Below are 21,504 nucleotides of genomic sequence, written 5' to 3'. Positions count from 1 at the left end.
GTCTCTGCTCCCACCTCCTATGGCCTCAGCTTCTGGAGGCAGAGCTGTCTAGGCCACAGGAACTGAAAAGCTGCAGGTGTGGAGGGGTGGGTTGGGTGGGCCCTGGAGGGGGAAGATGGGGCCGTCCATGAGACTTCCGAGGCCCAGGCTCCCTTCCTGGACCCATTATATGACCCTGAGCACATCCTGGCACCTCTCTGCCCTTCAGTGTTCCCCACTGTATGGGGAGCTATGGGCTCAGCTGCCCTGCGATGCTGGACTGATGGGCAGTCAGCCGGGAGGCAGGTGGGTGTTTATTTTCATGGATTTATACGCACTGGGAAAGCCTCTGGGCCCTCACTGCTCCCTCCTCCCTCCCCCTGGGGCTGGGTCCCCCCCCCACGAAAGAGTAATGCTGAGGGGCAACAACGAAGGGTGAGGGGTTGGAGGCCAGGGCTGGGGCCAGAGGTCTAGGCCCCCGGCCTCCTACACGTAGGTGCTTGGGCCCCTCAAGTTTGTGAATAAATAACCCAGGTCCAGCCACAGGTTGGGCCTCACTCTTCACTGTCCAGCTTGAGGCTGATGCTTCGGGCCTTGCCCCGGGCCAGGGTCGTGGGCGGCGTCCCTGGGCCCTCACGCTCGGCCTGGCTGGGGCCCCTGGAGCGAAGCAGCTGGCTCTGTTTGCGGAGGAAGTCCACAGGGGCAGCCCCACCATAGCTGCTTTTGGCCAAGGCAGCCCTTGAGGGGCCTGCAGGAGCATGAGAGCGGGAGCCTGCCTCCAGCTGGCCCAGGTGAGCCACGTAGCCATCTGACAGGAACTGTGGGCAGCGGTGGGCAGGGATGAGGGCACGGTTGGTCTCAGGCCCGCATGCTGCCCTCCCCTGTCCTCCGCAGGCCCCTGGGCAGTGCCGACTACATTAGAGGCTTGGCATAGCCTGACCCAGAGTCTGCTCCCAGAGGTGGGAATCCCAGACTGGGAGCCAAGGCCCCTTGACTTTACTCCCAGCTCTGCCCTCTCTGGGCCTCAGTTTCCTGAGATGGTCTTAGGGGGAAGTAACACCAGCTAACATTGAGCAAGCACTTGCTTTGTGTCCAGCCCTGTGCACGTCTGTGTGCAGTAGTAAATCATGTGATCTTCATGAGCACTATCAGGGTTGGTGCCATTTCACCATTTCCATTCTACAGATAAGCAGCTGAAGCTCAGAAAGGTCAAGGCCCATGCCCAGGGCCGTGCCAGAGTGGAACCAGCACTCAGGTCTTGAGCGCACTCCAGCCCAAGCTATCAGTCCTGGTGTGTCTGTTAGCTGAGCAGCTCCCAGCTGCACATAACCCTTGTCCTAGGAGAAGCCCAGGTCTCCTGAGGCCGGCCAGCCTTCTCATGGCCACCTCCATCTGCTGCTGCTAACAGGTGGTTCTATGGCCTTAGGCCCAGGCTTCAGCTCCCAATCCCTTCCTCACTTGGTCCTTACCTGGCATTGTGCTTGCAGCTTCCGCACTGCACGGCCCACGATGTAGGTCTGGCTCGGGGGCAGGCCTAGCGCGGCATATACGGCTACATCTTTGGGGGACCCATAGCCAGCCACGATGTTCAGTTCCACCTGCGACAGGAGAGGTTGTGAAGCTGGGGGTGGAGTTGGGTGGGCCTCAGTATCACCTTGTTACGGGGGCCGGCCTAGCCAGGTGGAGGTGAGCTGGTACTGTCCTACCTCACCAGGCCCCAAAGTGGCCAGGACCAGCCCGATCTCCCTAGTGGACCTTAAAGACCAGGGGCCTCTCTGGTCAGCTAGGAGCCAGGGGCCCATGGGAGTGGGGCCAGGTAGGCCTCTGCTGTCCTACCACCCAGGGCACGGACAGGACCCTTCTCAGCCCCCACACCTCCTGCACCAGGCACTGTAGGAACATCGCCTTCTGGCGCAGTGGGTCATGGGTGAGGCCATCACAGAAGGAGACGACGCCGTGGGGGAAGTTGTGCTGCGATAGCCAGGCCACCACGCGGTGCTTCTGCATATCGGGCCGGCCAGTGACATAAACGATCAGGTAGCCTGCATCCTGCCAGTGCCTGTGGGGTGGGACACAGTTAGCAACATGCGCGGGGGTGGAGCAGGTCACTGCTGCGAGCCGGGCAGTGGCTGCTCCTACCTGACCACGTCCACAGCACCGGCGCGCACCTTGGGGTCGCTGCCCATGATGGAGACGCTGGCAGTGAAGGAACCGTCGATGCTGAAGACCACGGCCTCGGTGCCGCGGGCCACCACGGTCAGGCAGCACTCAGCGTATGTGTGGTCGCCCCTGCGGCCCACAGGCGGCGGCGTGAGTGGCATGGGGTGAGGCCCGGCAGAGCCCCGCCCCACAGAGGCCCGTCCATGCGGCGCTCACCTGACCACCATGCGCACTGGGTAGACACCGATGCCCAGCACACGCTCAAGGGGCACCGGGAAGGTGAGGCGGCCCGAACTGTTGGTGACCTCAGTACCGAAGTGGATCCATTTGCCTGACAGTGGCTGCGTCATGATGTAGACATCCACCTGGTGGAGAGGAGGGGCCGGATGGGCCACGGGGTGGAGCCCCCGGGAAGCCCCTTAGCCTGAATGAAGGAGGGCCAAGGCTGGACTGTTGTCGGGGGTGGATGGGGCTGGGAGGTCAACCTGGGGGCACCTGGAGCTGTGGGGGGGGGGGCAGGAGGCGGGGCCAGACGCTCCTGCTTGGGGTGAGGTCCGCGCAACGGGGGCGGGTCTACCCGGGGCCAAGGCCACTGCGTCCTGACCTTCTCTCCGGTGAGTGTGACCACGTCCAAGGGCCCGTACATGAAGCGCCCGTTCAGCACCTGGGGGCGGCCCTCGCACACCACCGTGTCACTCGCCCGGTGGTTGGAAGTGACGTTCTGGCGAGAAGAGACTGCGTGAGCCGGCAGCCCAGAGGACAGCAGGGACGCGGGAGGCGCTGCCCCGGGACCGGCGGAAGGCTGGGCGCGGGGCCTGGGGGAGGGCGGGGGGGCGCTTCTGCCCACCCCAGTCGCGGTCGCGAGTTCCTGCTGCGGACTGCTGTTCCGAGGGGCGGGGCCGTTACCGGACGCCATGCAGAGGGTGCTGCGGGCTGCGAGAGCCCGGGAAGACCTGGATGCTGCTGGCGGGGGCAGAGAGCAGCGGCTCCCGGGGGCGGGACCAGGTGGGGCCAGGTCCTCAGGGGGCGCGGGCGAGGGGGCAGAGCCGCGCTCCGGAGGGGGCAGGGGCGGGGCACGTACTCGGATCTTGACCTGCGTGCGTTTGCGCTGCCACTTCTCCCTGGGGAAGGCCGGGCTGTAGATGGAGGGCTCCTCGCACTCGGTCAGCTGTGGTCTCTCTTTCTCGATCACCTGCGCAGGCCCCGGCAAGGCCATGTGAATGGGGGGCCTGGGGCTGCCCCTCCCTGGCCCTGCCCCTCCGCAGGCTGTGGCTCCCCATCCCTGCCCAGTTCCCATCTCCTACCCCATATCCCCGGGCCCACCTGGCGCAGGATGAAGGCTACCACATCCGCAGACTCCCAGTAGCTGGCGTGGAAGAGGTGGGGCAGGGTGACGGTGGGGAAGGCGGTGAGCGCCTCGGGGCAGTAGAGCGAGTAGTCAATCCGCTTGGTTCCCCACCAGCGCTCCAGGACTGCACAGCCACGGCGGGCAGTGAGTCGGGTGGCCTCCCCCTCTGAGGCTACCTGTCTGGCCCCTGGGTGCTCTCCTCACCCTCCTTTCCACCAAGCCTGCTCTTTGCCAAATCCCAGGTTGGGGGCTGGGGTGCCCACATTCCAGAGCAGATGCTGGGGGACGGGTGTTTCAGCTGGACTTTGGACATACAATGTGTCCCCTCCCAAGGCTGGGTGGCTGGCTGACTTACTCTTAACCACCTCACTGGTGGTGCTGGGGGCAGCTGGCTGCGCGGGAGGATCTGTGCCTAACTCACTGCCCTTCCAGAAGGCACTGCTAGCAGAAGTGGGTGTTGAGGGCACCAACATCTCCAGCTCCTCCAGAAAGAGGCCTGAGTGGGTCTGCAGAGTATCAGCTGGGAAGGAGGGGAAACCTCAGTGGCAGGGTGGGCAGGCTGCCCTCCTGCCTTCCCACCTAGGGGTTCCAGGATAGCTCAGCTGCCACACCTCCACCGTCTTCCCTGCCAGCCCTCCCTAGTTAGGTCTTCACCAAGACTGAACTGCCCCACATCTGGGTGGAAGTGCAGGGTGGGGCCACTCCGCCTCTTAGCTCATCCCACCTGCCACCCCCACCCCAACACAGACCCATTTGCATGCATACAGGTACGTGCTGCACACTGATACGTGGATACGAGTGCCTCTGGAGACACAAAGCGCCCTTACACACAGACACGGCAGCACACTCCCCTCCCCACACTGGCAGCTACTCTCAGACACCGGCACACCAGTGTCACTCTACCTCCTCTGCTAGCCCAGTCGTCAGCACTGGCCTCTGTTCCTGGGCAGAGTGTCAGAGGATCTTGGGGATCCAGACACCCCAAGGGGCTAGGGTAACGCTCCCTGGTCCTGGGAGTGGTGTCATGAGAGGTTATCAATGACGTAGGAGCTGCCTCATTTTTTCTTGAGTGAGGGGGACCCATTTCCATCCCTCCCTGTTGGTGCCCCTCCCTCTTCTCCCCTTTATCTTGTTTGGGGGCATACCCAGCAGCAGGGATGAGCCGTCTCCCAGGGGAAACTTCTGGTAGCGGGGCACGGCTAGTGGGGCGATGGCCTGGAACTTGGGGGCCAGCAGGGGCTCAAGGCGGGAGGCACAGGGGTCAGCCGCATGGAAGAGGTTGTAGATCTGCTCACAGGCTGGGCGCATCTGGGCCACTGGTACCCAGAAGATAAAGTGGGGAGTGGGGGTTAGCTGGGCATTCTGGGAAGTGGGGGCTGTGGGAAGCAGCACCCTGACACACTGTGGGACCCTGAGCCAGCACCTCCCAAACTGCACCCCATGGGAGGCCACAGGAGTCCTGTTTAAAGTGACTCAGGTCTGTTGGCCAAGCAGGGATCAGAGCCTTCGGTTTGCTGATGTGGTTCAGGATGAAGCGATTCCCCTGCCTGTTGGACCCCTTCTCAGGCAGAGCATCTGTGGGTGTGAGTTCTTCCTGTTGCACTCTGGGAAACTTGGCCTTGGCAAGGCCCTTCTTTCTGAGCCTCAGGGTCTCCTTCTCTAGCCGGGACTTTTAATTTGTATGGTGGGAGATGGCAATAATGCCAGCATCTCAGGGAGGGGCAGATGAAGGACAAGTCGCCACCCCGCCCCCACCCTGCGGGCTCACCATCCAAGGTGGGCATCACAGTTTTACGCAGAGCCAGCACCAGGCCCAGTGGGGAGCCAAAGAGGAAGAAGCCAGAGACCTTGAAGTCAAGACAGGTGGTGCTGGTGGGGCCCTCAAGAGCCTCCGAGGTGGCAGCAGGTGGGCAGGAGACTGTGCTTGCCCGCCTGGGGTCCCCAGAGGTGGTGGTTGGGGGTGCCACCTGCAGGCTGTGGGGAGGAGGGGTGCTCAGTGCTGCCGCCTCAGAAGCCCAGCACACGCTCAGCGCAGGGATAATGGGGAAGGGATGTCACCTGTTCTGAGAGCCCTCGGGTTCAGGACTGGCCATGTCACTGGAGGTGCGCTGGACAGGCAGGGCTAAGGGTTCTGGGCTGGCCTGGCCCAGCCCCTCCCCCACATCTGCCAGGGGGTCCTGCACTGGGCCAACTTCTGGGGAAAGCAGCTCATTATTCTAGATGGAACAGGAGACAGAACCATTCTTAGCCCTGGAAAGGCTCAATTTCTACTTATTTGGAATTGAGGAGAGGCTTGTGGGTTGGGTAGGGACTCTGAGAAAGAAGTGGGGGCAGAGCCCCAGAGGGGATGGGACATGGCAGTGGGGGGGATCTATCCAGAGAGGTCCAGGGGGGCAGAGACCTGGGGCTGGAGAGACCCTCCCCCACCTAAGGAGGCAGGGTCCGGCCGCACTGACCATGCTCCCCCGGCGGCTGCTGCCCCGGCTCCCAGTGCCCGTGCTGGCCCTGTGGCAGAGGGCATCAAAGCCCAGGATCCCACCAACACCATCTCCAATCAGCACCACCTGATTGGAGAGAGGGTGGCACCATCAGCAGGGACTGCCATGGGTGGGTGGAGGGCTCCAGGGGCAAGATCCCAGGAACATCCTTAAGTCCTGACCTGCCCGCAGAAGCCGGCGCCCTCAGACGAGCGCAGGAAAGCAGCGTAGGCCTGATTAGTGCGGGTGATGACAGTGGCCACAGCACCCTGGTATCGGGAGGACGAGGTGGCCAGCAATGGCAGGGCAGCTAGTGGAATGTGGTCCTGGGAGCGGGACAGGCTGTCACCATCATGGCTGTAGGGGCTCAGGCTGTGGGAGGAGGGAGTGTAGTGGGTGGGTGGGTGGGTGGAGGCCTCCTGCCCCTCCACTGCCCCAGCCAAGTCCCCTGCTGGCAAGTGCTAGCACCGAGGGGCCTTCATGGGAGCATTAGCACCCAAGGGGCCTTTGTGATAAAGGCATTGACTGGAAACTGAGGTCTAGCTGGGTGGGTGACTGGCCCAGGGATATGGTTTCCAGGCTTTCCCCGCTCTGCCCACAAGGCCTCTCTGGTCCTAGGAGCTCCCAGGCGGTTGTTCAGACTTTGGGGACCCTGTGTGTACCCTGCCCTTCTACCCCTGACCAGTACTTGGAGACCAGGGCATAGGCAGCAGCACAGATGGGTGGGCAGGGCACCAGGCGCAGAGCCACATGGCCCAGGGCCTCAGGGAAGTGGATGCGGGTGACAGCCTCGAAGGCCAGACTCAGCGTCTGCATGTCTGCCTGCTTGGAGTTGGTATCTCCGGGGCCCGAGTCCAGGATGTTGCCGCTGTGCAGGATGAGGAAGAGGGCGTGCACTGCACATGCCTCAGCCCTCAGCTCCCCAGCTCCATCTCGGCCCTGCAGGCACAATGGGGTGCCAGAGGTGTCAGAGGGGTGGCCTGGCTGGTGTGGGGCACAGCTGCAACATGGGGTGGCCAACCGTACTCACCTCTGAGTCCCTGGGTGCTCGGGCCCCATCCCCAATGTCTTTGGTGGCCTCAGTTCCAGGATCTGTAGGACAGGGGAAGCCAGTGGAGACAGAGGGGTATGTGGGGAGCTCCTCATCTGGCACCTCAGGTATGCGTGCTCTGCTGTCTGCCTGAGCACCCTCTGCACTCCGTCTCCCTCTGACCCTCTCATTCTCACCCTGCTCTCCTAGGTCATTTCATGTTTCTGGGCCTTTGCACATGCTGGTCCTGCTGCTATAAGATGCCTCTCCCCACAATGCCTGTTTGCCTGGAAAATTCCTTCTAATCCTCCCTTGTCCAATATGGTAGCCACTAGTTACATGCACCTATTTAAATTGAAATGAGTTAAAAAATAATACAAAATTCAGCTCCTCAGTTACACTAGCCACATTTCAAGTGCTTGATAGCCACATGTGGCTAGAACATTTTCATCAGCACAGAAAGTTCTGTGGTCTAATCCTTCAAAATCCAGCTTAGGTGCCACCTTCTACATGCAGCCTTCCCGGACTCCACATTAATCCCTTTACTTTTTGCACTATGTCTGAACCTTGAATAAACTCCAACCATACACCCCTTCTGTACTCATTATTCATCTCTGTATTTAATGAGCCCTCCTCTCTGGATTGACATTACCTTAGCAGGCCATTAAACATAGGACTGAGTTGACTTCTATATAAGATGCTGGTGGCCAGCACCCTGATGTGAGATCTTTACCTGGTGCCCCCTCAGCCTCTATGGGGGAGGCAAAGGCATCAATGAAGTCATTGGAGTTCCACTTCGTCATCTCCTTGGGGAAGACCTCGTCACTGTCCGAGAAGCCTTCTAAAGGGGCAAGGGGTTGTGTCGTGGGGTGGTGGAGCTGCTTAGGGACGCCCCCCACCCCTAATAGGGGTGTGGTGCTGACCGTGGGCATCAAAGAACTCCTCCTCGGAGCTGTTCTCAGAATCCCGGGCAATGTTCTGCATGCGCCACTCAGACAAGCTCTGGGGAGACACGCCCCCTGGAGGGCCATGTCTGCCTCAGCCTCAGAGTCCAAACCCAGCGGAGCGCGGGGAGGGGGCTCCCTCCCACCCCTGGGCTCCAGCCTCACCTCCATGCTGGGATGAGTAGGAGGAACGGGAAGATGAAGACCACTGCTTGCCAAAGCTGGCGTCAGGCGAGGCGTCAGGGTGAGAGGGGGCCTCGGGCCCATCGGGGGTGCCAACATGGCTGGCTCCAGCCCGGGCCTCAGTGCTTGGTTTCCCAGGGGGATGGGCCTCGGGCCCCTCACTGCCTGTGCTGCACTTGGCCATGCGCTGTGCCAGCATGCGCGCAGTCTCTTCCTCCAGTGCTCGGATGTCAGCCATGCTCAGCTCTGTCCACTCATCCTGCCAGCACCAGGCCTGGCGGTGGGCCCTCAGCATCACCCGACGCAGACCTGCAGGTGCTCAAGCATCAGAATTATGCCCCCCACCCCAGCCAGAACTCCCCTGCAACCACATGCTCAGACTTCCAGTTTGGGTAATGGCTCTCCTGGGTACACCACCCACCCAGAGCCACTAAGTAGGGCAGGGCAAGTGCCATCCAGGAGATGGGAGTGGAAACTGGGGCATCTGTCTTCCAGCCGCACCTCCCTCCCTGCCCACTTCCTCTTCTATCCCTCTGGACAAGCCAGCTCTGAGCGCTGACACCGCCTGGCCCCCCCACCACCTGGGGAAGCTGGGCCCAATGCTTGTTCTTGCTCTCTTTCAGCGGTCTTCCTACTGACTTCTTCAGAGGAATTAATAATTAAGGTGTTAACAGTTAATGAAATTGTCGATGGTTAAGGAGGTGCTAATGGTTAATGGAAGTGCTGGCACTTAATGAACATTGTAGCAAAAGATGATACCCCTTCTGGGATATTTTCATCTTAAGCAGAGGAATAAAGTTACGAACTTCAATATCTAGGAAATAAAGTAATGTTGGTTGAATTATAATTATAAGCTCTGGAAGGAAACACATCAGAATCTTAATAGCAGTTATATGTGGGTAACTTTCATTTTCATGTTTGCACGTTTTGGTATTTTTCCAAATGCAAAACCAGGAGCTTATATCCCATCCAGGAGTCATTTTTTCTACTTGCAGGTGGCCTATCCTCAGACGTGGGAGGTAGGGCTGGGCTGAGCTGCAGGAGCTGCGGGGTTAGGTTCATGGGGGCATGAGACAGCATACCAGGGCCAAAGGATGGGACCCCAGGAACTGGGAGTGGGAGAGACCCAAGGGGATGAGATCAGAGTCACAGTCTTGGCCTGAACTCCTTCACGTGTTGCTGATTAGAGCTGGTGACCATCCTGAGAGTCTGTAGGAGGAGACTCCACTCACAGAACATTAGCATCTTAATAGATGAAAAGCAGCACCTCCGAATGTCAGCACCAGCATGGACCTCAGAGATCATGTTGCCAGCCTCCTGCTCTCCTGACTCCTAGAAGGCTAGGCTCCCTGACTCCCTTCCAGGCTGTGCTGCTGCCCTCTGCCTCGGTGCTCACAGCATCAGATGGAAATGGTAGCTTTATGCTGCACGTCCCCAGTAGACTGGGAGCCTCCCTGGCTCAAACACGGGCTTGGTGCATTCTGGGTAAATGAAACCTCCCGAAGCTGGGAACTCACCGACATCGTGGATGAACTGCTCAATCTTGGCCTGCATGCCCCAGTAGCGGAACTCAACCTTGCACAGCTTATAGGCACACATGAGGGGCCCCATCTGGGCCGCTGTGCGTGCCCAGTCATCAGCTAGGGGCCCTCGGCCAGTCTTGGCAGAGCGGTACAGCCTGGGGTCCTCTTCTGCTTTGTATTCGCCTGGGGCCACTGCATCCCGCACAATGTCGATGGTGTCTGGGGGGTTCCAGCAGCACTATGCAACACCAGCTCCCTCCAGCCCTGGCCACCCCCTTACCAATTTGGGATTGGGAGGGTAGCCTTTCACGGATAGGAGGCTGAGGCCCAGAGAGAGCCTGGGACATGACAGAGACTGCCTATTGAGGTGGCAGGTGGCCTGAGAGTGGCCTCAGGGTCCCCTCCCTGGCTCCAGCCCTCACCCAGGATGCGCTGTCTCCTCTCAGCCCCAGTCAGGTTGAAGACGTTTGGCTGTTGTCCTCCATCAGGGAGGTAATAGGTCTCTATTTCAATGGAAAACTTCTCCACAAAGGGGCAGGTGTACCTGGGCAGGGGGCAGGGGCAAGGGTCACTACTGGGCACACCAGGACTGTTTCTCTAGGCATCCCAGGCCCACCCCACCCCACTCACCGGGTACGGGTGTACGGATAAGCATTCCAGGATTCCTCCTCCACCTGCAAAGCGGCCTTGGGCAGCAGTGCCCGGAACCAGCCTGGGATGTGGGAGCCCACGTGGTACACCTTGTGCGTGTACTGCCCGCTGCCGCCGGGCCCATCCGTGTAGGGCCGGTTGGCCAGGATCTCCACACCACTGCCCTCACCACTCGACTCCTCCCGGCTCTTTTTCTGCAGCCCGGGGGCAGAGCAGACAGGGCAGCTCAGCCCCAGATCCGCTCCTGGGGTCCCCAGCTGGGTCTGGCCCCTGCACAGCTCCGGAGCCCTAGTCCCAGCCTTTCCAGCCCCCTGAAACCTGACCCTGGTTCCCTGCAGCTCCCTGGATTCAGGATCACTGCTGCTGTCCAATCCCCCGCTGGGTTCTGCCACTCAGCACTCATTCTCATTCAAGTATTTATCGTCAGCTCTGTCCCAGGCATTGTTTTAGATGATCTTAATTGGGATCTGTTGGTGAGCCAAAGAAAGATCCCAGCCTGCCCTCGTGGAGCTTATGTTCTAGTGCAGGGAGACGGGTAGCAGAAAAAAAGCAAACTATATGGTATGTTAGGTGATTAAGTGTCATGAGAAAAGAAAGGGTACATTAAGGTAAAGGGGATCAAGTTGGGGATTGCAATTTTGATAAGACAGGGAAGGCTTTGTTAAGAAGATAACATGACCGTGATGTGAACATGACTTGGAGGGGGAGGCACCGAAAGGATGTGTTGTGGGGGCCTCTCTGAGGGCCTGACCCAGGTCCCCTCCTTCCCTGGGCCCCCAATAGCAGCTCCTGTCACCCCCTCCCCATAGTTTGAGAGCACTCAGATCCTGCTCTTTTATAACTCTGGGACCTGAACATGTCCACTCCACCCTGGGAGGCCAGATACTGGCCCTCTAGCCTCCTCACACTCTGTGCCTACATTTCTGGGGAATGGCCCTGGAACAGGCCTCTGTGAGGCCCTCTGCCAACTTCTCTGAGAGCCCACCCTGGCTCATTCTTCTCGCACCTTGAGCCCAGACTCCAACCTCACCCTCTGGGGTACCTGCCTGCCCCACTCTGTCAGTTTTGGAGGCTGATCCTCATCCCATCTCCCTGACCACCTGAGGTTGCCAGAATTCTGCACCCTTTGTGGACCCCCTCTCAGCCTTCTCTGTCAGCCAGAACCCCTCCTCACTGCTTGCCTCTCACTCGCACCCCCTCCTGTGCTCCTTTCCCTGCCCCTGTAGGGTTACAGGAGATCAGATGTGGGCTGAGCGTCCGGCAGGGGCTGGGCACTTAAGGGGTGGGGAAGCACCACCAGGCCCTTCTGCCTCCTTTCTCACAGCCCCTACCCCCACCCCCACCCCCGCCCCCGCATCCGAAGGGGGACCTCTCTCTCCCCTAGCCTCTGGGCCCGTCCAAGACCCGCAGCAGGGCTTGGAGGAGGGGGGCGACGGGGCAGGATGTTGAGCTGGGCCCAGACCCTTGTCCCAGGTGTGGCCTGTGCGCTCCAGTCCTTACTCCCCCATAATGAAGCAGGGCCCCCCGGGGGCCCCGGCTTCCCACGCCCTCACCTGGATCATGTAGAGCTGGGCCACCTGGTACTCGTCCAAGCTCATGGGCAGCAGAATGTGGTACTCCTTGATGAGCATCCTGACGGCTCTCGGCCGGCCGCGCGCGGCCTCTGCTCCGCCTAGCGCAGCGCACCGCGCGGCAGTCAGTGCGGGGCGGCGGCGCGCGGCCCCGAGCCCGGCGCGCAGGCCAAGGAGCTCGGGCCGCGAGACCCCACGCCCGGGCCGCCACGGGGGAGGCAGAGGCGAGCCCAGCGCCGCCGCCAGCGCCGCCGGGGGCCGGGAGCCGCAGCAGGGCTGAGCGCTGACCTCTTTTCCTCGTACCCCCACCCCCCGCCCGTCGCCGTGGCAACCGCTCGCTGACGCGGGCCCCCCAGAGCTGCGGACTCGGGCCGGCTGGCCAGCCTCGCCTCATCGGCAGTGGCCGCGTCCTGAGCCCCCTGGAAACAGCATCCCTTGGGGACTCGTCCCCAGAAGCTCCCGGACCCCTCCTTGCGGGCCCGCTTTCCACAACCGGCCCCTCGGGGATCGCCCCCTGCATCCGCTTCCCCGTGTCCCTCACTCCTGGACATCCACACAGAACCTTGTCCGCCGAGTGTCTCTCCGCGGAACAGCCCCGTGCACCCCTCCTCTTAGCATCTGTCTGTGTTCCCCACCCCCGAACCCGAACATACCTCCCAGGACCGGATAACTAATCCCTCCGGCCCCAAGACCTGCCTTCCCCGCCCTGGCCGGCAGCCCGGACCTCGACTTCCTCTTCCCCAGCATCCTTCCCAGACCCCCGGCACTCGTCCATGCAGCCATACCACCGTCCTTCCCGGGGGTTGACCCCTCTTCGGGCTGAGGCAAGAGTGGCTCCACTTGGTATCCCACGGGCCCTCGCCTTGGGCGACCACCTGCGCCCCGGTTCCGCTGCAGGTACCCCTCCCACCCCCACCTCGCACCCAGTGAGCAGGCGAGAGGCCCCGCTGTCCCCACTTCCCTCTGCTCCCCAGAGTCCCAGTCCCCAGCCGTGCTTTTGGCCCTCCTGCCGGCGTCCCGGCTCACCTCTAATTTAGGGTGGGCTCCCCTCACCCTGTACGGGCCAGGGCGGACGGGCCGTGAGTCGGAGCCACGAGCGCCCCCAGCCCCGGCCTCGGGTTCCAGCAGAGGCCGGACCCTCTGGAGGCGCAGCGCGGGCCCATGGCCCCGACCTTCCTCAACGCCCGCCCGCCGGCGCCCCTGCCGTCCCTCCCCGCCGCGTCACTGCGGCCGCCCCGCCCCCTTCCTGGGCCCGGCTGGCCCCCCCCCTACGCCGGCAGGGTCCTTTCAGCCCCGCCCGTGGCGGGGAGGACGGCCCCTGCCTTCCTTCCCTAACGCAGCGGAGGAAGAGGCCGGTGTGCAAAAGCAGGCGCGTTTGCACTCCCTCAGGGCTTTTTGGGATCCCAAAGCACTCTAGGTTCCTATCTCCACCGTGCCCTCCCGTGTGCTATAGAAGTAGGGTACAGCCCCATCCCCTTCCCTCCCAAGCCCTCCAACCTGGGACCCAGGCTAGTGGAAATCCTCCCCCAGCCCCCAAGACTGGCCAGAAGTTGATCTCTGACTTGCCTCTACCTAGGGGGTGGGGTTCGAGCACCCCATGCCTCTAGGATCATTCAGCCACACACCCCGCACAAGCCTGCAGGCACTCCGGATCCTGGAGCTAGCCCCGCATGGGTTCCCATGGCCTTCCCCACCTATACCTTCCGGGTCCACAAATCTGACCAACCAACCACCCCGGGCAAAGGCTGAGACACCAGAGGGCTGGGTTCATGGGGCCACACCCAGTCGGCTACAAGGCGCTCAAACGGCATGGCAGCAGCGGGCTGGGTCTCTCCCCTTGGCTCTGCGTCCTAGGTGCTGGCGGGAAGGAAGCAGTGGCCCCTCTCCTCTGAGTCAGAGATGGGGTATATTCAGAGTCTCTCAAAGCTGATTCGGAGTTTAGGATGTTAGGGCATAGAGGCATGTGAGGGCATTAAGTGAACTGGCATTTCTACCCTGTCAAGCACCACCGCCAATCCAAAACCATCTAGGTCCTGCTGGGGATAGTGCCCTCCAGCTGCGGAGGCAGCCAAGGCCCTGCACTGCCCCCTCGTGGCACCAAATGAAGGAGGGCAAGGCTCTCACCTACTGGAGTTCAACCCTTTCCCCTACTTAGAGGTGGGAAGGCTAAGGGCCACAGAAGGGCAGGCTCCCACCCAAGGTTAATGCACAGCAGAGGCAAGACCAAGCCAGGCTCAGGCGCCCCTCCCACTCCCCGAGTCTTCTCTGCCTCTTTCTTCCTGGCCCATCTGGGCTTAGCAGAAATACCAGATTCAAAGACTAAGACCTGAGAGAACAACTCCAAATTATCTTTTATTTATACAAAAATGGCATATTTAGCAAAAGACACACAGAAAAGAGTCGCTATGGCCCAGAAGACAAGGCAGGGAGGTGACAGGCCTTCAAGGCCCTGTTGGGGGACAAGGAGGTCTTGGAAAAAGTGATGAGAAGTCCTGGGTTAGTGCTGAGTGGTGGGGCCACAGAAGGGAGAAAGCTCCAGTTGGATCAACACTATTGGCAGGTCATGGGTGGGACGCACAGCGACCTCACTGCTAACTCTTGCAGGGGTCCCAGTGCTGCCGACTGGAGTGAGAGTCGCCCCCTGGTTCTTGGAGGGCACCCACCAAGGGACACAGGACAGGAAGCCCAGGACGGGAAGTGCAACTTGGGGTGAAGGCCAGGGAGAAGCGGGTGTTCTGCAGTGGCCGGGAAAGGTCCAGACGCCGAGGCGGAGGCACGTTCTGTTACGTGCGGGCGTTCCTCTCTGTCTCTGCCAGGCACTCTCTGACTAGGGCCCGGGCATGGATGATGCCTGGGGTGGGGATGAGGGCAAGATTGGGCAGGTAACATACAGGGTCTCAGCAACCATCCAAAGTCCCACTCCGACCCTCCAGAAGACCCCGCCCTTTCCACCCCCTTTCTTTTCAGTAATCATAATATAATGAGGGGCTGGATGAGATTAGAGGTTTGGCTAATTCTTAAATTTTCCGCTGAAATACAACTTCTCTGATCCTTCCCTGTAAACGGGCTCAATTTCAATTCAGTTTGAAATGCCTCTCTGGGTAGGGATACTTGTCCTAGTTTAGGCTTGCTCAGGAGGCCTCCAGATGTCCTTCCTTCCCTAATGAGGGATTGTCCAGTGTTAGTCTCCTGGTCAGGAGACTGGGTTGGACCTGACCTCACTTACCTCTCTTCAGGCGTTCCATGGCGCTCTTGCTGCCAGCATAGGTGGGGCGGATCTCTTTGCCCATTTCCTCTATGACCGACAGCAGGTCCGTGTAGGTGCTCTGGGAGCCCTGGGCGCCGGGTGGCTTCATTGCCTATGTCAAAAGAGAACAGTACAGTGAGCTCAGGCCCCCAGGGGGCCTCCAGTACCTATCTACAGGAAATAGCTCGGCCCCACTCACCTGCACATAGCCCATGGAGGGCGGTCCAAAGTCGTTAAACAGTGGTCTGAAAGGGGCGGCGGCTCCCGGTACCGAGCCCGACGGCGATGGGACACTTCCGGCTGCAACATGCGCGAGTAAGAAGTCAGCGCAGGTCTGGGACACCTCCTCCCAAAGTTCTAAGCCCCCAACCGGATTCGCTCGATTCCCTCCAAGGGATACTTCATGCCAGGTTGCTCAACTTCAGAGACAAACCCCTCCCCCTGAGCTCCACCAACAAGCCCTTACGTGACCACGCCCACTTCACAGGACAGCAAACTGAGGCTCAGCGAGGTAGGCAGCAGGCCCAGTATGGCAGAACTCAGGCCGTCTTCTCTTCCAGACCTCGACCACCTGGGCAGACGAGCAGGGGTGGAGGTGGATCCTCACCTGTAGGGACCGGGGTGCCGGGCCCAGGGGTGCTAGAGCCGGGAGTGCTGCTGGGGGCGGGGGCGATAGGTTTGTAGGACATCCCCAACTCCTGGGTGCGGCGGACGCCGGCCGGCGGCTCCTCCGGGGTTGGCTGCTTGGCCGCTCAGCCGCACTCTGATTGGCAAACCGGCTGCACGCCCCTGGTAAATAGAGCTCAGGCCGGAAGGGCGGGCGGGCACCACAGCTCTCTCACTCTCGATTGGTAGACGAAGATGTCACTCGAGCCTCCTCATTGGCCGAGGCCGGCCCCAACAGGCCGCAACCGTTGTTGATTGGTCTCCGCCTTCCGGACCTCGCACCTGTCTGCTCCGGATTGGGCTGTGACCGACGCCCTCCACAATTGGCTAGTTCGCGGCTCGGGCCCGCGCGCTCTCAATCCGATTAGTCCCAAGGCCCGAGAGGCGGAGTCTCAGCAGCCCGGACCTGGGTCTGGTCCGCCGCGGTTCGCGCTCAATGGGGTCTTCCCGGGCTCAGACACCGCCCTCACGCCTCGCTCGCGCTCCTTCGCACGTCAGTCTTGCGCCACCCGGCCTCGGTCCAGCTGGTGCCGCTGTTGCTCCCACCACTGCCGAGCGCGCCTTTCCTCTACTCTGGTGCTGTAGGACGCAGGGGTTTGACGTTCGGAGCCCGGCGCCCCACACCCGCGCTTTTACGTCACCTTTCACCGGTTCAACACCCTTTCCCCGAACTGCGCACGCGCCCTCCTAAAGCCTTAGTTTGTTCCCATGGCAACAGGTCTCCAGCCAATGCTACCACAGGTCCTCTCCCTCCGCATTGCTTGGTCCTTGTGTCTAAGCAGGTGTTAGGTCCAAGGGCGACCTCAAAGGCCCCCCTCAACCTGCCTCCAAAGGCCCCGCGCTTGTGCCTCATAATGACAATAGGAACAGTCAACCTTCGCTGAATGCTTACTGAATTCCTGCCCGGTACCAAACAGATCGTGGACAAGAGCACTGACTGGAGTCAGACTGACGGTTCCTATCTCATACCACCCCCGCCAGCGATTTTCCTTTGGACAAGTTATCTCGATGTGCCTCAGTTTCCCTATCTGTAAAATTGGGATGCTAATAATAACTCATTGAGTTGCTGTGAGAACTAAATAAATATTCACAAAGTGATTGTTGTTTCATTCTCTACTTTCCTGTTTCTTCACCTAGTCTCCTCCCCAACAAATCTCATTCCTCACAACCCTAGATCTTAGGCTCTTCTCCAAACACTAACCTTTTCTCCCAGGCTACTTTTCCCCAAAACCTCTCAGGCCTTGTGTACCCTTCATGCCCCCAGGTATGCAGATTTTCCTCACCCCCAGGGCATTCATTCATTTATCTGACAAACATTTTCTGACTCCATCCTCCATCCCAGGCCTTGTGCTGGATACTGATGATATGAAATGAACTAGCCATGGCCTCTGTCCTCAAAGAGTTAGTAGTCTCAAGGAGAGACAGACAGCACACACAGTACAGTAAGACAATGTGGAGACTGGGACAAACGCATTGGAACTTAGAGGAAGGGGACTGCCAGTGACACCATACAAATCTTCCCAGAGGAGGCAGCATTCAGTAGGTGAATGGACAAATAAACTGTGATATATAATATAATGGACTATTATTTAGCAATAACAGGAAATCACCTATTTAGCTATTAAGAGACACAAGTAGATGTATCACAAAATGAAAGAAGCCAGTGTGAAAGAGCCACATACTGCATGATTCAAGTTGTATAACATTCTGGAAGAAGCATGCTTATACAGAAGGTAAACAAATTACCGATTACCAAGGGTGGTAAGGGACAGAACTGAATAGCTGAAGCATAAGGGATTTTTTTTTTTCAGGGTAGTGAAACTATTCTATATGATACTGTAATGGTAAATACAAGACATTAAGCACTTGTCAAAGAATAAACTTTAACGTATGCAAATTTTAAAAATCATTTAGGAGTTGGTGGGGGTGGGGTCCCTGAATGGAATGCAGACTATTATATGACATAAGAATCTAGCTCTGCTACACATGTATGAAACAGCCTCACTGAGGAAGGTGGAGGAATAAGGTGCTAATCTGGAATGAGTGGAGTCTGTAAGAATGGAGGCGAAAGGAACTTCACATATGCACTGTGCTTTCATTGATGAGGTGGTTTCCCACGGGGTATGGGTTAAAAATTTTGAAACCACCACATATGTACACTGGAATTGAAAAGTAAGTTAATGTGGGATGGGTGATTTCTCACTGCTGGGGTGAGAAGTGATAAGGAAGCAAAGGGTAGAGGCTGGAATGATCCATGTGGTAATGGAGACATCAATATGAACTCATATTTAGCTTAATGTAGATATGGGAGGTTACATACAGAAATATTTTTACAGGTTAGTATATATACATGTCTCCTCACTCTACCAGCTGAGGAGGCCTAGAAGCAACCTAGCACCCAGACCTTGGTTTCTAATATCTTTCTCCAATAAAATGAACCAACTCTCTTGGAAAATGGCTGATTCTCAGACTGGGGCAGGAAATATATAAGGTGATCTTGGAGCATCTTGTAGTGGCAGAAAGTAAGAAAATGCTAAATAAACAACAACAAAAAACAAACAAAAAGTCCACCAAATGTTCTGCATGTAATTGTAGCAAAACGACAACAAAAGTCCAACAATCCCAACCCCCCCAAAAGAGCACCCTACAGCCAAAGCTGGAGCAATTTGAACAACAAAATAAAATAGTATTGGATTATAACTTGTATAAAATATATATCTATGGGCCCATACTGATAGAAATAACTGATTGAATAAATAAATAAATAGGGGAGAGGAGACAAATCTCCTGTACTGAAGAATTCCAAGTAATTTATATAGATTACTTAATGAGGTGGATTATAATCCGCCACCATGTAAGTGTTGGCTGTGCATAATGACTTCTTCCAAAGAGTATAGTGTGTCACAGAAGGAAGAAGAGCAATTTTCCAGTACAGAAACCTGAGAAACACTACCTCAAGCCAGGTGATCAAGGTCAATGTCGCACGTGGTGTCACGTTGACAGCATGCACCTCATATGATGGGATGAGAGCGGCACCTTCCCTCTGTGATCTTCCTCCCTCAAGCCTGTGACCCTGGACTGATCAGTAGAAAAACCATCAGACAAATCCCAATTTAGGAACATTCTATAAAATACCTAATCAGTCCTCCTCAGAGGTTAAAGATAGTTTAAAAAACAAGGCAAGTCTGAAAAATCATCAGAAATAAGAGAAGCCTAAAGAAATGTGATAGCTAACATAATGTGGTGTCCTGGGGGACTTTCTGGAACAGAAAAAGGACAGTCAGGGAAAAACGGATAAAATGTGCATACAATTTAGTGAATAATACATTTAGTTAATGTATCGGCATTTGTTCCCTAACTGAGAATTGTACCATTCTAATGTAAGATGTTTAATAGAGTGTAATGGTTAATTTTCTGTGTCAAGTTGACTGGGCCTTGGGGTGCCCAGACATTTGGTCAAACATTATTCTGAGTGTGTCTGTGAGAGTGTTTCTGGGTAGGATCACATCCACTGAACTGGTGGACTAACTAAGGCAGATGGTCCTTCCCAGGGTGGGCAGGCCTCATCCAATCAGTTGAAGACCTGAATGGGACGAAAGGCTGAGTAAGAGGGAACTTGGCTGGCCTGACTGGTGAGCTGGAATATTGGTCTTCTGGCCTCACAGGAACTCTCACCATTGACCTTCCCAGTTCTCAGGCCTTCAGGCTTGGGCTGGAACTGCACCACCAGCTCTCCTGGTCGCCAGCTTGCCGACTGCAGATCTGGCTGGGACTGCTCTGTGCCCCACAGTCACCTGAGCCAATTCCTTACCATAAATATCTTTGCGCGCACGCACGCACCCACACCCACACTCAGTTAGTTGGAGAGCCTCAACTAACACATAGGAGAAGCTGGGTGTAGGGTATACAGGAACTCCGCATACTGTTTTTGAAACAATTCTGTAAACCTAGAACTGTTCTAAAGTAAAATAAGCAGATGTAATATTTTGATCTGGGGACGGTTACCTGGGTGCATACACATATAAAAATTCACTGAGCTGTGCACTTAAGATTTATACACCTTACTGAATATATGTTATACTATTTAAAGTGTACTTAATATAAAAATCTGAATTTACAGTTTCTCTTGGAAAAGCAGAAGATCTTGTAGTTCTGGCCTGCTCCAACTGACAACAGTTGATGGACCTGGGGGGCAGGTGCCCCTTCAGGTGGGGAAGGGGCTCTTGACTCAGCAGTTTCCCCCTGCCTGCTGTTCCCTCCTGGCCCTGGTCCCAGCTCCAGCTGTTGTCTGCTGGGAACTTTTGGGCCAGTAGCCTTTTTAGGGTGGCAGGGCATGCATGAGATTTTGGGGAGCTGTGGGCACTTCTGGTGTCAGCAGGTACACTGCAGCCAATGAAGACCTTCCCCACAACTGCCCCACCACCCAGTCATAAAGCCTGCCAGGCTGCAGGCCAGGGGGCAGTGGGTGGCTGGCTCTGAGCAGGCTTCTGGTCTTCCCCAGCCCAGGTCCTTCACTACCCCCAGGGCAGAGGGACAAACATCTTCTCAGGTGGCAATGCAATCTGTGCCGTCCAGTGGGAGGGGGCCACGGCTCTCAGAGAACCTGCTCCTCATTCCAGGCCTGCCGTATCGCCTAACTGAGGATCAGGGATTGACTGGGATATGCCAGGCTTGTGATGTTGGAGCTGCAGCCAGCCCTAGCACCTTGGTGTCCCGGCTCCAGCTGCGCAAGGCACTGTGGCTCCTGCCCGCTCTGTCCCAAGGCCGTCTTGTTGGTGAGCACCGGCGCAGACGCTGAGAGCTCCCATCCCTTTCTGACTAGGAGGTCAAGGCTCATCCCCCCGCCCAGTGGGCTGGAACAGTGGCTGGTCAGGCAGTGCAGACCAGGCCTCTGCTGTAGCTAGAAGAGGATGAGGCCCTTCCTGGGTCCACTCTGACCTTGAGACACCTTCTCTTGTTGGCACAGTGATTTTAGAGTCTCTGGGCCTGGGTGCAAGTCCCACTTCTGCTGAGCCTAATTGTGTGTGATTCTGTGCCAGCCCCTCATCCTCCTGGAACCTTCTGGAACCAGGCAAAGGGACTGCGTGGGCAACGGGAGTCATGGGGGATCATGGCCAGCTCCTGAACTGTGTGACAAAATGCAAAATTTTAGGAAGAATATTCTGGAGCATGTGACATGGATGGGAGAGGAGCAGTGGCGGTGGGGGTGAGTGGGGGTGGGGCTGCATGAGCTCTAGCAAGTTGCTTAATCTCGACTTCTCAGTTTTCTCAATCTGAAGTGGGTCTTTGATGACCATGGCAAGGTTGGGATGAGGAGGTGTGGCACTGGGTCTCCCAGGAAGAGATGAGGCAGACACTGGGATGAGTCGGGAATGCAGGAATGGAACAGGCCTTGGGGGTGGGATTGGGCCGAAGAGCCTCCGACCCAAGGCCAGCCTGACCACAGCCCACTGCCTAAAGGGGGCCAGCTATGAGGGGAGCCTCAAGTTAGGCAGAAATGGGCACATCCCAGCCCCGCTGTGCTCAGTCCGTGGTCAATAGCTCCTGGGAAGGGCGAGGCATCAGCTGAGATGTATCCTGAAGGGACCGACAGCCAGAGCCTGTCAGCTCATTCATTCCGCCCCCATGCCCGGCACGGTCTTTCCCAGGGAGCTCTGAGCAGCGCCTGCCAAGAGTCAGTGAGACGGGGCTTGGGAAAAGCCCCTGGGCACTTGTTTCACCCTCT

At 57.9% G+C, this 21,504-nt stretch overlaps 2 protein-coding genes across 4 annotated transcripts; both read right to left on the bottom strand.

The window, feature by feature from the left end:
• Window positions 1–275: 275 nt before the first annotated feature.
• PITPNM1 (phosphatidylinositol transfer protein membrane associated 1) lies at window positions 276–13,092 on the bottom strand. 2 transcript variants are annotated; one of them, XM_036931176.2, is made up of 24 exons: window positions 12,893–13,092; window positions 11,849–11,967; window positions 10,275–10,489; window positions 10,067–10,188; window positions 9,639–9,863; window positions 8,104–8,430; window positions 7,918–8,013; window positions 7,728–7,835; window positions 6,995–7,056; window positions 6,653–6,903; window positions 6,147–6,336; window positions 5,944–6,051; window positions 5,546–5,703; window positions 5,256–5,461; window positions 4,633–4,803; window positions 3,843–4,007; window positions 3,463–3,611; window positions 3,221–3,331; window positions 2,744–2,860; window positions 2,356–2,504; window positions 2,119–2,268; window positions 1,855–2,038; window positions 1,449–1,577; window positions 276–797 (listed from the first exon to the last, which is right to left on the bottom strand). In XM_036931176.2, the coding sequence occupies exons 2-24, from the start codon at window positions 11,924–11,926 to the stop codon at window positions 534–536; spliced, it is 3,735 nt and encodes a 1,244-aa protein (XP_036787071.2). In that variant the 5' UTR covers window positions 11,927–11,967; window positions 12,893–13,092; the 3' UTR covers window positions 276–533. The 2 variants fall into 2 exon arrangements, with proteins under 2 accessions (XP_036787071.2, XP_036787066.2); XM_036931171.2 differs by lacking the exon at window positions 12,893–13,092 and adding an exon at window positions 12,520–12,663.
• A 1,113-nt stretch (window positions 13,093–14,205) lies between these two features.
• Window positions 14,206–16,382, bottom strand: CDK2AP2 (cyclin dependent kinase 2 associated protein 2). Of its 2 annotated transcripts, none has more exons than XM_036931202.2 (4): window positions 15,721–16,382; window positions 15,313–15,413; window positions 15,093–15,225; window positions 14,206–14,717 (listed from the first exon to the last, which is right to left on the bottom strand). In XM_036931202.2, the coding sequence occupies exons 1-4, from the start codon at window positions 15,800–15,802 to the stop codon at window positions 14,650–14,652; spliced, it is 384 nt and encodes a 127-aa protein (XP_036787097.1). In that variant the 5' UTR covers window positions 15,803–16,382; the 3' UTR covers window positions 14,206–14,649. The 2 variants fall into 2 exon arrangements, with proteins under 2 accessions (XP_036787097.1, XP_036787113.1); XM_036931218.2 differs by having other exon boundaries at window positions 15,580–16,375.
• Between the last annotated feature and the right edge of the window lie 5,122 nt (window positions 16,383–21,504).

Source organism: Manis pentadactyla, chromosome 9 (genome assembly GCF_030020395.1).
Source record: "Manis pentadactyla isolate mManPen7 chromosome 9, mManPen7.hap1, whole genome shotgun sequence".
Classification (NCBI taxonomy): domain Eukaryota; kingdom Metazoa; phylum Chordata; class Mammalia; order Pholidota; family Manidae; genus Manis; species Manis pentadactyla.
This window is presented reverse-complemented; position numbering and strand designations above follow the sequence as displayed.